This window comes from Chiloscyllium plagiosum, unplaced genomic scaffold (assembly GCF_037043375.1).
Source record: "Chiloscyllium plagiosum isolate Xiang-an unplaced genomic scaffold, Cpla_swu_hap1 HiC_scaffold_17, whole genome shotgun sequence".
NCBI classification, from domain to species: domain Eukaryota; kingdom Metazoa; phylum Chordata; class Chondrichthyes; order Orectolobiformes; family Hemiscylliidae; genus Chiloscyllium; species Chiloscyllium plagiosum.
In genome coordinates, this window is record NW_028270155.1 from 61,546,888 (window position 1) to 61,563,330 (window position 16,443).

The 16,443-nt window shown below is 43.6% G+C and overlaps 1 protein-coding gene across 1 annotated transcript; it reads right to left on the reverse strand.

Annotated features, from left to right (window-relative positions):
* Positions 1 to 4,827: 4,827 nt before the first annotated feature.
* Positions 4,828 to 10,607, reverse strand: LOC148147367 (uncharacterized). The gene is made up of 3 exons (XM_087996004.1): positions 10,523 to 10,607; positions 6,169 to 6,618; positions 4,828 to 5,187 (listed from the first exon to the last, which is right to left on the reverse strand). Exons 1-3 carry the CDS (start codon positions 10,605 to 10,607, stop codon positions 5,039 to 5,041), a joined length of 684 nt encoding a protein of 227 aa, XP_087852130.1. The 3' UTR covers positions 4,828 to 5,038.
* Positions 10,608 to 16,443: the final 5,836 nt, after the last annotated feature.

Consider the following 16,443-nt stretch of genomic DNA (forward strand, 5'->3'; position numbering starts at 1 on the left):
GCACCACTCCATGTGGTACCCCACTACTTACTGCCTGTCACTAAGAAAAAGACCGATTGATTCCTGCTCTTTGTTTCCTGTCTGCCAACCAACTCTCTATCGATGACAGTGCACTACCACCAAACCCACACACTTTAATTTCACATTAACCTCTTCTCTGAGAGCTTACCGAAAGCCTTCTGGAAATCCAACTATACCTCATCCACTGGATACCCCTTAACAACTCGACTAGTTAGATTCTCAAAAGCTTCCACTGTATTTGCCAAGCATGGCTTCCCTTTCCTTAGTCTACAATGACTCAGTCCAGTCATCTCACTGCTTTCTAAATGCACTGTTATTAAATCTTTCAAAATGGACTCTCACATTTTGCTAAATACTGCTGATAGGCTCCCTCCTCTATAAATCCCTGTTTGCTCTCTTTGTAATATAGTGGGTTAAATTAATGACCCTCCAATCCATTGGAACTGTTCCAGAGTCGAGAGAATTCTGAAAGATGAACACCAATGCATCCACTATTTCTCAGGCCACTTCCTTAAGTACTCCAGGATGGAGATTGTCAGGCCCTGGGCAGTTATTTATCTTCAATCCCATCAGTTTCTCCAATTGTTTTCCTTCAGTTCCTCCCTCTCACTAGATTCTGGTTCCCTCAACATATTTCAAATGTTATTTATGAAAATCAGACCAAACTATGTATTTAAATGGTCTGCCATCTCTTTGTGCCCCATTATGAATTCCCTCTTTCTGATTGTAACTGATATACATTTGTCTTCAATCAACTTTCTCTCAGCAATATCTCCACAAGCTTCTACATTCAGTTTGTATCTTTCCCACTAGCTTACTCTCATATTCTATGTTCCCTCTCTTTATCAATCCCTTTGTCCTCCTTTGTTAAATTCTAAACTGGGCTCCCAGTCCTCAGGTCTGCTGTTTACTTTATGCCTGTTCTTTGGATCTAATGATATCTGTAATTTCCTTTGGGAGCCATGGTCAGGTCACCATTCAGGCCACCATTTTATTGCATTGCCAGGCAGGAATGGAAATTGTTGCAGTTCCTCAGTGTTCTGTAAATGTTTGCCATTGCCTGTACACCATCATTACTTTAGGTAACATTCCCCAATTTGATCATAGACAGCTCATGTTTCATACTATCACTGTTTCCTTTATTTAGATTCAGTACCTGAGTCTCAGAATCAGCTCCGTTTCTCTCCATCTGAATGAGGAATTCTATCATGTTATGGTCACTCTTTCCCAAGGGGCCTCTGACATCAACACTTCCAATTATTCCTTCCTCATTACACAATACTCATTCATCAACACATTGATCCAGAAAATCATCTCGTAAACACACTGGAATTCCTCTTCCTACAGCATTGTTACTGACTTGATTTGCCCAATCTACCTGCAGATTAAAGTTACCCTCATTTACCATGTACCTTTATTTCCTGTTTCCATGATTTCCTGTTTAATGCCTACTTTACCATGACATTGTTGTGGTATATACAACTCCCACTATCGTTTTATGCCCTGAGGTGTTTGTAAGCTCCACCCATACAGATTCCATTTCATTGGAGTCATTATCCTTCATTACGATTGCGTAAATTGCTCTTTAACCAGCAAATGCTCCTCTCCCTCCTTTTCCCTTTTTGTCTGTTATATCATTTGTTTTTGTCCTGGTTTCCCTCTCTGTCTCCCTGGATAGCTTCCCATCCCCCTGCTATTTCAGTTTGAATCCTCCCCATCCAGACTGGGAAATACTCCCAGCAGGACATCAGTACCAGTCCCACACAAGTGTATACCATCCAGACTGTACTAGTCCCACCGCCCCCAGAATTCCCCAATGCCCAAGTAATCTGAAACCCTCCCCCTCACACCATCTCTCCAGCCACATATTCATCTGATGTGCCCTGCTATTTCTACTCTGACTTGCACATGGTATTGGGGTCAATCCTGAGATCACGGCCTTTGAGAATTTCCTTTATAACTTGTTTCCTAACTCCCTACGTTTGAGCGAGTTTTGAGACTTGATGTTCTGGATGGAGGATTGCTCGCTGAGCTGGAAGGTTCATTTTCAGACGTTTCGTCACCGTACTAGGTAACATCAACAGTGAACCTCTGGATGAAGCTTCACCTGAAGGCTCACTGATGATGTTACCCAGTACGGTGACGAAACATCTGTAAACAAATCCCAATATTCTGCTTGTAGGACCTCATTCCTTTTTTTAACCCATGAATTTGAAACCTGTGCAGACTACAACCATTGGCTGTTCACCCTTCACTCCAAACTGTTCCTCCTCTCCACTACACCAAAGCCAATCACAGTGCAACAGATTTTAGAGTCACCAAGTTCCTTTCAGAGGCCATTACCCCCAGCAGGATCCATTGTGGGTCTATGTGTTTTACAGGGGGACAGCCACAGGGGATTCCTGCACTTGCTGCATCGTTCTGTGACTCTGCCTGGTGATTATCCGTTCACTTTCTCACTTTGAAGATTGAGACTGCGGTGTGACCATCTCCCTGTACGTGTTATCCTCGATACCCTCAGCCTCCCAGATGCTCCACAGTGTCCCCAGTCTCTGCTCCAGCTCTGAAACCCAGGCTCCCTTCCTGTAGCTGCAGCTGGAGCCACTTCCTGCACATGTTCTGGTCCCACTTTCCCCACAGAGCAGGAGGAGCACACCACGGCATTGAGATCTACTCCCATGACTTTCTGCTCAATTAGACCCTCAGATCATCTGTAAAATTAATAATGTGGATTTTTTTTAGGTTCTTCCTCTCTGGATCACAGCAGTACTGCACATGCAAACTATAAACCCAAAATAAAGACCTAAAGTGATAAAGATAAAGTACATGCTCATCTTGCACCATTTCACTTTTTGATTCTTCCCAGACTGCTTCACTGGGATGCTGACTGTGGGACACCCTTCCCAGACTGCTTCACCGTGATGCTGACTGTGGGACACCCTTCCCAGACTGCTTCACTGGGATGCTGACTGTGCGACATCCTTCCCAGAGTGCTTCACCATGATGCTGACTGTGGGACACCCTTCCCAGACTGCTTCACTGTGATGCTGACTGTGGGATATCCTTCCCAGTCTGCTTCACTGTGATGCTGACTGTGGGACACTCTTCCCAGAGTGCTTCACTGTGATGCTGACTGTGGGACACCCTTCCCAGACTGCTTCACTGTGATGCTGACTGTGGGATATCCTTCCCAGTCTGCTTCACTGTGATGCTGACTGTGGGACACTCTTCCCAGAGTGCTTCACTGTGATGCTGACTGTGGGACACCCTTCCCAGAGTGCTTCACCATGATGCTGACTGTGGGACACCCTTCCCAGACTGCTTCACTGTGATGCTGACTGTGGGATATCCTTCCCAGTCTGCTTCACTGTGATGCTGACTGTGGGACACTCTTCCCAGAGTGCTTCACTGTGATGCTGACTGTGGGACACCCTTCCCAGACTGCTTCACTGTGATGCTGACTGTGGGATATCCTTCCCAGTCTGCTTCACTGTGATGCTGACTGTGGGACACTCTTCCCAGAGTGCTTCACTGTGATGCTGACTGTGGGACACCCTTCCCAGAGTGCTTCACCGTGATGCTGACTGTGGGATATCCTTCCCAGACTGCTTCACCGTGTTGCTGACTGTGGGACATCCTTCCCAGACTGCTTCACTGGGATGTTGACGATGGGATACTCATACCTGACTATTTCAGCTGAGTGTCCTTGTGAGTGACTTGCAGACTTTCCCTGAGATGAACGATGATCTTCCCTTTGCTTCATGCTCCCTTTCCTGTTGCTGTCCTTGCATCTTCAGTGACCTGTCAGCCTCCACCATTTCTATCCTTCCCCTTTATATAACCATCAATGTTCCCACTTTACCCTCGGAGCCCATGGTTCTGTGAATTGCGATGCCCTCGTTGGCCTTACACCTCCTCCATGTTGTGGCCAAAGTGGCAGCACCTTGTGAGAACCATCCCTCCCTTAGCATTCAGTCCCATCCCATGCTCCAGGAAATCCCAGCCTTCCATCTTGAATCTCCTTCTTTCACTCCCACCATTCCCTCAGCAACCCAATCCAATGAACCTGATCCTCAGACCTGAGCTTCCTGCTTTCCCCAGGACTCCATGGAAAGGACCCTGAAAAGCCCCTGACCATTAATACCCAAACCTCCAGCTCGGACCATGTCTGAGTCCCCAGAGTAACTTGGGCAGGCCAGCCTCAAATGAGAGCCAGCCCAAAGACAGGTGTCCCCACAGCACCCCAGCCGATGTACCTGTGATCTCAAACCTGCTTGAACTTTACCTCAGGGCTGTTCCTGGCCTGGTCCCTGGACTGCAGGGATCCCCACATTCTGGAAGACTGTGGCCAAGCCCCTGGACTGGGATTAGATGTGTTCCTTGACACATAGTCCCCTTCACTCCACTAAGGACTGGTCCCTTTGACCTTTAGACAGAGCCATTTGCTTGAAGCCCATGCAATGTGTTGCCACATAAGCTGCTGCCACAAGCTCTCGGTGTGACATTGACAGAGCCCAGTGCTGTACAACAACAACATGTCCAGCCCCTTGACTGCTCAGTGCTCCCAACCATGGCACGCTGCCTGCCTCTCCCTCTGCTGCTAAAAAGCAATGCAGGTCACAGAGCCTCCAAGTCTGTGCAAAATGTGTCAGTTTGAATGAAATGGCAGAATACAGTGTTCAGGCTCATTTTTACTGGGTCTATGAACTTGAATTAAAACATTTGAACTAAGCACACATCACAATGCATTTTAACATTTTAACATTCTTGGAGAAATTTTACTGACATGAAAAACATCAAGTTTGAAAGAAAGCAGCTTTGCATTATACAGGAGATTTTATTCACTTGTCAGAAACCGTCAAACTAGACGAACACTCCTCACAGACACGTTACTGAAGCAGGAAGGAACCGAAACCTGGCAGTGAATCTGTTTAATCCTTGGATAAAAAACATCCAAAATGTGTCCCTTCACCACATCAACTTTTAAACATTGTTTTCAACTTCAAGTTGTTCACACTTACCCGACTGAAATGTTCCCATCACATTGCCCCAGGATCCTGTTGGTCAGTAACATTGCATAGCGAGCATCATTTAGTTTCAATTGTCCTTTCCTTGTGAGGTCAGTCATTTTGTTTTTCTGATATAAGCAATCAGCCAATGGTGATTCTAATAGGAAAGATACCGTTAGAAAGAAGAGGGAATCTCAACATTTCAATATCAGGAAAATATTTCGAAATTTGATATGTTATGCACATGTGCTTGCAAATTGCAGTGTAATTTTAAAAGGACTTTCTGTACACACATCTCCATCTTTGTGTCAAATTCTATCCTGAACAGTACAATTAAAATTGTGAAACACTAACAGGAAATGCTGGAACTACCCAGCAGGCCTGCAGTATCTGGGGAGAGGGAAACTGCATGTACATGGCAACTCAATGATGTCCAGCCAGGTCTTTCTCCCGAGTGAAAGGTACTGCATCAGAAACAGGAATAATACAAGGAAAGGAGAAAGGAAGCTTGGGACTGGGAAAGTAAATCACTTGTGGTCCTGATAGAGCATCGGGAACATTAAACTCTTAATGTGGATCCTGATAAATTGCTGAAAACTTCACATCTGCTGTGATTATTATCAATCATCTAATTCATTAAAAACCTTTCAGTTTTATTAGATTACAATTGAATCTGGTTAGAACAGACATTGCCAAATCTAGCTGGACAGGAACTAATATTCCTGTAATACTGGGAGTAGTTTACCTGTGAGAAATATACTCGAAAGCTTAAAGAAATCCATATTCCACAACCTGGGTTTAAAGCCATCGATCCTTTTCATTAAGCAGGCCATGAAATTAATTGTGTTGCGATGTACAATTAACATTATTGACAGAATCAAGGTGTTGTTTTTAGTGTTGATCTGGTGCTCCATAATATAGCCCAGGGCCTCCCATCTCCCCCTCCCCATTGACTGGGGACATCTCTGAAGACAGGGAGCAGCACACACTCCCCACTGACACTTTCCTCCTCCTGTGGTTGGAGGAGAAACAGAGAAAGCCTGGGCCTATGTTTCTATTTTATTCTTTATCTGTGATAAATAGAGTCACAGAGTCACATTTCTGTGATTCATAATGTGTCAGTTATTATTCTACTCACCACATGCTCCTTCAGACCCAGTAAATTCCAAATAAGAAGCATTTTCCATGTGAACTGGACTGAAGTCTGACTGATTTATGTAAATAATGTCTCTCAGCAATGGTGAACTCTTGTGTGAACTGCTATTGGTGAGAGTGAAATGTTGACAACATTTCCCTCCAGTGCACATGGCAGTTGGATACGACTTTCCAATATCACCACGGGTTATGTAGAGTTGGCCAACGGATCCTTTCCAGGTGATGCAGATTTCTGATGAAGCTGCAGGTGTAGGTGCTGCAGGATCTTGTGTCCAGGAAGATGAACCATTCCCAATGAGATGAGCTTCTATTTCTAAGCCTGTTTTCTTTACAGACACTTTCAATGAACATGGGTCTGGGCCAATGTAGTGATGAGATTTATTAATGTGACTGTTCAGGTATCCACAAACTGTAAACTCAGCACCAACTATTGCTGCAAATACAATCACAAGGTAAGCATTAATCAACACCTGAGAAATTTTCTCAGAGGCTTATTAAATCAATATCGTGACTTTGCTGGAAAATTGAGGGAAATCCCACACCAATTGCATAATCAGGAATTGATAATCAGCAACAACAACAACTTTTTTTTTCATAGCACCTTTAGAGGAATAAAATGTTCCAAGGCCCTTCACAAGAGGGTTCTCAAACAAAACGTTGATGCCGTTGTAAGCTCTCAATAGTATTTGTAAAACACAGGCTAAAATATTAAAACATTTTGCTGGTCAGAATTATATAAGGATGGAGTCAAGAACTGGGTGAAGAATAGACAGTGTCTGTGTCATAAATAATGTTGTAATATGTTGTATAAAGCTGGGAGTTGGCTGTAACTCAGAAGAGGTGATTTTACATTTTATGATGATCAGACTCGCTGTCCTTGTATACGCATGAAAATATATAACTGTTTGACCTGTTTCCTCAATCCTCCACCAACTTATCAAGTTCTGTGATAAAGTAAAGCCACAGTCAAAGGCTTTGATCTTGCCAACACTGAGATGGAGGAAGTTATTGCTCTTCCAAAACAGAACCCTGGAAAAGGGATCAGGAAATGTAAAGGCAATAGATAGAACCGAACAGCAAAGTGACACTGTGAGTTTAATCTGTAACTTTGATGAAATGAGCTTGCCTGAGATTTTGTACTGAAAGGGGATCGCATGTTCAGAGAGTTCACAATATTCCCTCCTCCTGCCGTGTCTGTTCCCTTCCTCAGCCTGAGCCTGTCAGCAAGGAAGAAGGTCAGGAACAGAATCTCATGTCACATCCTGCTCACTGAGGAGCCTTTCACCAAACTGAATGACTTCGCTGCTGGAGAGCTTATTGGACTTTGACTGGAAGAAGGTTCAGGATTCAGGAGGATAAATGTATTTTTCCAAATTTTTATTCAGTTTTTGAACTTGATGTAACTAGGTGTGTGAAGGGAACCAGCTCCCTGTTTTCTCACTCCTATTAGTCAGCTGCAAAAACATTTTATTTATTTTGTTCAGCATACAGTGATGATCTTTCAACTTCAACCAAGTTCACTACACAATGCAAGAGCCCATTTTTAAGCTTTACTTGAATGAAAAGAGGACTTTTATGACTCACTTGATTCAAGAACCAATGATTAAAATGAACAGACGCACACAGACACAGAGGTAGGAAGTTCAAAATAGACAGTGGTAGAGGCAGTGAGAATAATGTTTATGTGGCCTTTAGACACCTTGGGGTGTTACTTCTTAACCTGAAATCAGAGTTTAGTGACTTTTATCCTCAACAGTTCAGAGTCTGTAGATCTTTGAATTCTTAGTGAACAGTTGTTTCTCAAACTTACTTTTTCACTGGGTGCTGTTTCTGAGATAATGTTAGAAACAGAAAGAGGGAAAGAGAATTCCAGCTCTTGCTACACAAATTCACTTTTCATTCTCTCAGTCCTGATGCTGAAAAGCAGCTGTTGAAATACAGTTCAGTGTGTATTCCAGAGTTGCGATACTTTGTTTTTTCAAGTCGTCTGATTGATTGGTAACTCTTGCATCTCTCAAAATATTAAAGCAACACACACAACTGTACTAATTTGGGGGAGAAAATATCTTAATGGTTACTCATTACATTTCTTCAAATAAAATGGTAATTTCACCGTAGATAGATTGTTTCATACAAATGGGTCTCATGAATCTTGCTCAACCTTTGGGCAGGTGGCCCCTGCAGCCATTTTAGATCCATGTTTTCCCTTTTTGGCAACCGTGTTACTCTCTGAAAGGTCTCAGGTACAACAATCTGATGTTAGAGGTTAAAATTTGATCACCCATCTTTGTCATTATCATTATGTAAAAGGAATGGCAGGCGGGAAGGTGGGGCCTATCAGGGATAGTAAGGGAACTTGCGCCTGGAATAGGAGGAAATAGGGGAGGTCCTTAATGAATACTTTCCCTCAGGATTACCTATTGCGAGGGACCTTGACATGCATGAGGACAGGTTGAAACAGACTGATATGCTCAAACAGTTTGGTTTTGGGAAGGAGGATGTTCTGAAAATTTTGAAAAGCATAAAGATAGATAAATCCCCTGGGCCAGGCAGAATATATCCAAGGTTACTACAGGAAGTGAGGGAAGAGATTTCTGCACCTTTGGCAATGATCATTGCATTCCCACTGTCCACTGGAATAGTGCCAGTTGATTGGAGGGTGGCAAACATTTTTCCTTTGTTCAAGAAATGAAATAGAGATAATTCTGGGAATTACACTCAGTCCCTAAGCAGTCTTATGATGCTGATGGGCAAGTACTGGAGAAGATTCTGAGAGACAGATTTTCTGATTAGTTGGAAAACCATAGTTTGAATAGATATAGTCAGCATGGTTTGTGAGGGGCAGGTCATGCCTCACAAACTTTATTGAATTCTTTGACGATATGACAAAACATGTTGATGAAGGTAGAGCAGTGGATATGGTGTACATGGATTTCAGTAAGGCAATTGATAAGATTCCCCATGGTAGGCTCATACAGAAAGTAAGGAGGCATGGGATACAGGGGAACTGTCTGTCTGAATACAGAATTGGCTGGCCCACAGAAGACAGAGAGTGATGGTTGATGGAAATTATTCGCCTGCAGCTTGGTAAACAGTGGTGTTCTGCTGGGAACAGGTCTGGGACTTCTGTTCTTTGTGGTGTTTATAAATGAGTAGGATGAAGAAGTGGAAAGATGGATTAGTAAGTTTGTTGATGACACAAAGATTGGTGGAGTTGTGGATAGTGCAGAGGGCTGTTGTAGGTTGCAACAGGACATTGACAGGATGAAGAACTGGGCTGATAAGTGGCAGATGGCGTTCGACCTGGAAAAGTGTGAAGCTGTTCTCATTGGAAAGTTGAATTTGAATGCTGAATACAGGATTCAAGGCATGATTCTTGGCAGTGTGGTGGAATAGAGGGATATTGGGTTCCATGTCCATAGATCCCTCAAAGTTGCCACCCAGGTTGACAGGGTTGTTAAGAAGCTGTATGGAGTGTTAGCTTTCATGAGCAGGGGGATTGAGTTTTCGAGCTGCGAGGTTATGCTGCAGCTCTACAGAGCCCTGAAATGTTGTGTTCAGTTCTAGTTGCCTCGTTATTGGAAAGCTTTCAAGAAGGTGCAGAGGAGATTTACCAGGACATTACCTGGACTGGAGGGCATGACAGCTGAAGAAAGGAGCTAGGGTTTTTCTTATTGGAGCGAAGAAGGATGAGAGGTGACTTGATAGAGGTGGAAAGATGTTCAGAGGCATAGATTGAGTGGATTGCCAGAGAGTTTTTCCCATGGCAGAATGTCTATCATGAAGTGGCATAATTTTAAGGGAATTGGTGGAAGATTTAGGGGAGGTATCAGAGGTAGGTTCTTTACTCAGAGAGTGGGTTGGGGGGGGGGGTATGTGGAATGCACTGCCAGCAGTGGTAGTAGAGTCAGATACATCAGGGACATTGAAGTGAATCTTGGATCGGCACATGGAAGATCGTACAAGGAAGGGTTAATCGGTTAGTCTGATCTTAGAGGAGGATAAAAGACTGGGACAACATTGAGGGCTGAATGGCCTGTACTGTGCTGGACTATTCTATGTTCTGTCAGCAGCATTTGTGTGATAACTTTATCTCTACAATTGTCTTAATTTGTTACTTTACCTTCGACGAACTCTGTTTGTATTGTGTTAATTTTCTGTCTCTCTTTTCAACAGTCAATGATGGGAAATGTACAGAAATCACATTAACACTGGGACCAATGTTCACACTGAGATACACAATCCATCCCATTGGATCACCAGCCTCATACAGCATGGAAAATAAACTGGGGAATTTAAAAGAAGTGAAACAAAGGAAGTGCTGAGAAATGAATTACCTTTCCCAATGTGAAAGCTGAAGAAACATAACAGAAGGCAGTGACAGTTGATCAGTCTGTGAAAGGAGCTGGTTTTGAGAGGCATCTTCCAATGGGTTCCTCCTCTGGAAAATCAACATTGTGAATATGAGAGCAAGGGTGAGGTTCACACAAATGATGGTTACATCCAAAACATGCAAAATTTCATGGAGTTAAATGATGACCTGTCATTGTCCCAACACCCAGTGACACCAATTGACAGGATGTAGCTCCCATTTGAAATCACCGTGATCGGTGAATTTTGGGGGAAATTATTGAGATTTTGTTGGAGAGAAAACCTCAGATGGAGTTGTCAGGCTGCTGGGACTCAGCTGTGAGTGACCAAGTGAAACAGGGACTGATAGAGGCTGAGGGCAGCTCATCTGTCCTTGTTAGTTCATGGTCTGAGGAGACCAGAGACCCCAATCTTCATTCTCCTCATGTTTTTAATCATTCAGGACCATACATCATGAAAAAGAGTGAATCAAATTACACCACTGCAGAATATTTAGGGCAGGAATCAGACCAGCCAAAATTAATGGGCAAATAGATGAATAATCAATTGAAAACACACATGATTATTCAGACCATAACCAATAGACCTGCTACTGGCAACGTATGGTTTATAGGTTTGGGGGAAGATTTGAAGTGGTTCAAGTGATAAATTGGGGATAGGGTCAGAGGTTATTTGTTCAGATTAGGTGTTCAAGTTGGAAATCAGGATGACTGATGTAAATTGGGTTTTGGGCTGGGGTTTGGGAGTTGGGGTTAACACTGAGGGTTTTTAGTTAAGGAGTGGGGATGGTATATTGGTGAAAGTTTAACCCAGCAAGACCAGCTGCCTCATTGTGACACCAGTTACTGTTAATGCCACTAATGTCAATGCTGTCGACATCACAAGCATTCTGTAAAGGAATGAACAATAGATAAAAAGGTGTGTAATGGAAGAACTGAACTGGGATGGAGCATTTAGTAAGGGGTTTCAGAATGATACTGAACAAACCAATTTCAATGGTCTGAACAATATGAAAATAATTACTCAATACAGCACAGAATGGTCAGACATAAGAATGTAACTGTTTAAAAGTTTAAAGTGAGGGGTTTATAATACACTGGTCTCATCTTTCTTGGATTTCTGAGTTCGCATCTTGTCACCAAAAACATATACATTCATTCATTAAACAATATTCAAAAGGAGTATATTAATAATATGAAGACTGATCCCTGTTTCAAACATGGAAAGGCTAGAGAAACCCAAACTGCTCAATTGGAAATGGTATTTCCAGGGAGATATTGTTAATGTCCCTCAGGTACGAATCTGTCAGGATGAACACAGAGTACGGCTTCAACTAAATAACTGACTGTGGATGAAAACTTCCAGTGAGGAAACTTCCATTGTAGAAATCAGAAATTACAATTTATGATGAGTCTACATTTGTTGTCATTGAGACAGGCAGCATGCAAACTACACACTGTCTCCTCACTTCAATAATGTCAGTGTGCAGCCCAGCCCTGAATCAGACTGCACAATCAACAGGGGGCCGGTAAAGTGTTTGGTTCACCCATCGTTCAGCTAGACCTTCACGTTTAAAGGTTACTACAGGGCATCCACAAACTTTGCAACAACAAAACTCAGTCAAAGCACCTGAGTGCTGAGTGGCCATTGGATGGCTGTCTGTTTAAATGACCTTGTTGGGTGTTGTCTCCTTGTCCACCAGCTCGGAGTGATTAGGAGAGGGCATTGACTGTACCCATGGTCTCCACGTTGGCAGGACATGCACCAAATCAGCCAAAGAGGCTGTTTTCATATCAGAATCTGCTGTATATTTCCAGATCACCCATAACATGTCCACACATCTGCCCTGACAGGAATGGGCTGGAGTGGAATTCTACAGCCCCTGTCACTACCACACCTCAATTAAAATACTCATCAAATAGGCTAAGTAGGACATGGAAATAACTTGTTGATTCAACAAATGATAAACATCAGGAATAATCTGCATAAGCAGCAAAATGAAAACAAAATCTACAGCCGCTGCCAGCCAGGAGCTAATGGTCCAATATGGAGGGTGGGCTTTACACACACATTCCATGTTAAAATTGCACTGACCACCTCACAGATGACACCAGAATTACTGACATGTTCCCCTTACACCAATATCTTCTTGGGATACTGGGGTTCAAGTACAGTGTGTAAAACCAGCAGCTCCATGAGCAGCACTGCATGGCCAAGAGAAAAATGGCCTGACTGATGTTTGTCTGAATTTGAACAGTGGGCCAGATGGATCCCTCTGACAACATAGTATTCAATGGAGAGGTCAAAATGTAATGGTGAATCCATGTGAGACCTCAGCAACACGGACAGTTAGACTGCATTCACTTCATGTTCACACCACAGCCTCTAGATCTGTGGAAGAAGCATCCACTGCCCTCTGCCCTAAATCACTCACATTGGGGTGTACTCAGGACCCTCATCATTGTGAGACACAAATATCAGTCTAGTCAGCCGTCCACTAAACAAAACTGTGACCCTGCAATTCTAATTCCAATGATACAGCTTTCTCACTGTCTTGGGAAGTACACACAGTGATTCAGAACTTATGATGGACAGGGGATAGGAATTTCTGTTCTTCAGAAAGTCATCCTGGTCTGGAACCAAGACCCAGCCTTTGTACAGACTGGATGACTGTGTGAGTGAGTCATATCGACATCCACAGAGAGTAGAAGGAGTATTACTGTGTTCATACAGTCCTCATTCCAAATCTTACACAGGGCAGTGTTGGAGCTTCTGAAAACACAGGGACGGCAGGTTCCAGAGTTACACCCAAAGTTGTACACCAATCCCACCCTCACCAATGTGATACCCTCCTGTAGGTCCCACTAACCCTGGCAGGGTCAGTGTTGGAAGGAACCGTGAGGTACAATAACACACCAGGAAATTCAGGAACAGTTTGTGCAACTATCCATGAAACAGTGCACAGACAGAGGGTCACAAAATACTTCACACAGAATGTTCTCCGCCTTCCATTATAAAACCTCGATTGTATCAATACATTTATGTTCAGAAATTTGCAAAAAACAGAAAAATATACAATTGCCCTGAGCATTCCTAACACAACATGTATTATCATTCAGGAAGACTCGGGTAATGACAATATATTAAAACAAGCAGGTTTACGTTTCACATTCAACTTTGTCAACCTGGACTTAAATAGTAAAAATATTCCGATTAAAAGCATAAATAAAGTCATACCAGCTCCTTACCTGTGCCCTGCGGGACCTGGACATTGAGAAACTGACACACAATGTGGGAATTCTATATGTGCTAGAAATTTGCCTGTGCAGGTACTTTTGCATTGATAACCAGCGTTATTGATTTCCTGGAACAATCGGAGCTGAGCTCTGTGTGCACCATCCCGTAAATATGGAAATATGGAAAAATGTGGCATTAATATTCATAGAATCCCTTCTGTGTGGAAACAGGCCCTTCAGCCCAACAGGTCCACACTGGCCTCCAAACAGTATCCCACTCAAATCCATTCCACTACATTTACCCCAAACTAACACATCCCTGAACACTATGGGGAATTTAGCATGGCCAACTCACCCAAACTGAACTCCTTTGGATTGTATGAGGAAACCCACACAGGTACGGGGAGAATGGGCAAATACCACACCGACAGGCACCTGAGGCTGGAATCAAACTTGGGTCCCTGGTGGTATGAGGGAGCAGTGATAACCACTGAGCCACCGTGCCATCCCTAACATTGAGCTGGACACAGGCCTGCAGGAAATGTTATCCATTGATGGTTCAATAAGGGAATGTTGAGCCAAGTAAGAGGTGAATCCAAATATGTCAAAGGCAGCACCATCTTCTGATGTTATCGATCACTGAGGGAACTCATGCAGTCAGTTACACTTGGGGCAGCCTCAGAGGAGATTCCAGTCAGTGAATGTCCTGTGTGGAGGAGGAAATCATTGGACACAGAAATAAAGAGCAGTTTACCCAAATACAATGTGGATATAAATCTTCATGAAAAGAATATTTCAACAAACAGCCACCTGATTATCTTTAATTCCCAGGGCACAAAGTATGACTCTGACTGAGAGAGTGGTCACCCTGAGCTACAATCAATGAGACAAGTTGTTTTCCATCTGTTTGCTCCATATTGCGTACTGTCCAAGGCAGAGATCGGATGCTTTGCTGCTGCTGACAACAGGAACAGCAACAAGAGAATGTACAACCTGGTACAGTGCATGGGCAACAGCATGGGGAGCTGGCAACACTACAACAACAACATGTATTTAGATAGCACCTTTACTAATGAAACATCCCAAAGGATACTTTGAGGGAGGAGGGAAGGCAGTAATTTGGAGTGAGTGGAGAAATCGATTGTTGGGGAGAAGAGGACACAGATTAGGAAATACAGCTGTGTAAAGTCACTCCAATTCACTGAGCAGGGTCATGGATGGGCTGGAAATAATCCTGAAGATGAGGAAGGAGGAGGCCAAGGATCGAGGGAAATAATGTAATAACCAACATCCATTACTTACATTGGATGGGGTGAGATACCTGTGCCCATCCTCCACCTCCATCAGAAACACAAAGTCTGACTGTTCTGAGTTGTTTGTGTCCCATCCATGAGAAGATTAAACACTGTGAGGTGGGCAGTGGGAAAGTGACTCAGCTGCTCCTCCCTTGACTGGGACTCAGACTCAAATGTGTCAGATTCAGATTGCAACCTGCCCTTGTGTTGGACTAATGGATCCAAAGTAAATAATGGAGAAGGAGCTGGAAATTAACACTTAGCTCGAACATTTCAAAGGCAGGGAGCTCTGTGGACATTTGTACATATTAGAAACTAGGGAGGTATTTGTCATGGTTCTCCTCCAATTAAAATTAGCAAGGATTTGGGAGAGGATGTGAATATTCAATGAGTTCAAGGTAATGTCACCACAGGCTGAGTGGTCCATTGGAGAGAGAGAATCAACTGGTCCTGGTTTAACCTGAGGGTCACCCTGCACAGGGGAAGGGAGAGGTTGAGAAGAAGAGCCCTTTATGGGAACCTCAATTCATGCAGGAATTGAACCCACACTGTTGGCATCACTCTGTACTGTAAACCAGCTCTCCAGCCAACTGAGCCCCACAGTCAACTTTCAAGGATGTTTATAGAACATAGAACATAGAACATAGAAGAATACAGCGCAGTACAGGCCCTTTGGCCCTCGATGTTGCGCCGATCCAAGGCCACCTAACCTATACTAACCCACTATCCTCCATATACCTATCCAATGCCCGCTTAAATGCCCATAAAGAGGGAGAGTCCACCACTGCTACTGGCAGGGCATTCCATGAACTTACGACTCGCTGAGTGAAGAACCTACCCCGAACTTCAGTCCTATATCTACCCCCCCTTAATTTAAAGCTATGCCCCCTTGTAATACCCGACTCCATACGCGGGAAAAGGTTCACACTGTCAACCCTATCTAACCCCCTAATCATCTTGTACACCTCAATCAAGTCACCCCTAAACCTTCTTTTCTCTAATGAAAACAGTCCCAAGTGTCTCAGTCTTTCCTCATACGATCTTCCTTCCATACCAGGCAACATCCTGGTAAACCTCCTCTGCACCCGTTCCAGTGCCTCCACATCCTTCCTATAGTATGGCGACCAAAACTGCACACAATATTCCAGATGCGGCCGCACCAGAGTCTTATACAACTGCATCATGACCTCAGGACTCTGGAACTCAATTCCTCTACCAATAAAAGCCAGTACGCCATATGCCTTCCTCACCGCACTATTTACCTGGGTGGCAACTTTCAGAGATCTGTGTACATGGACACCAAGATCCCTCTGCTCATCCACACTACCAAGTATCCGACCATTAGCCCAGTACCCC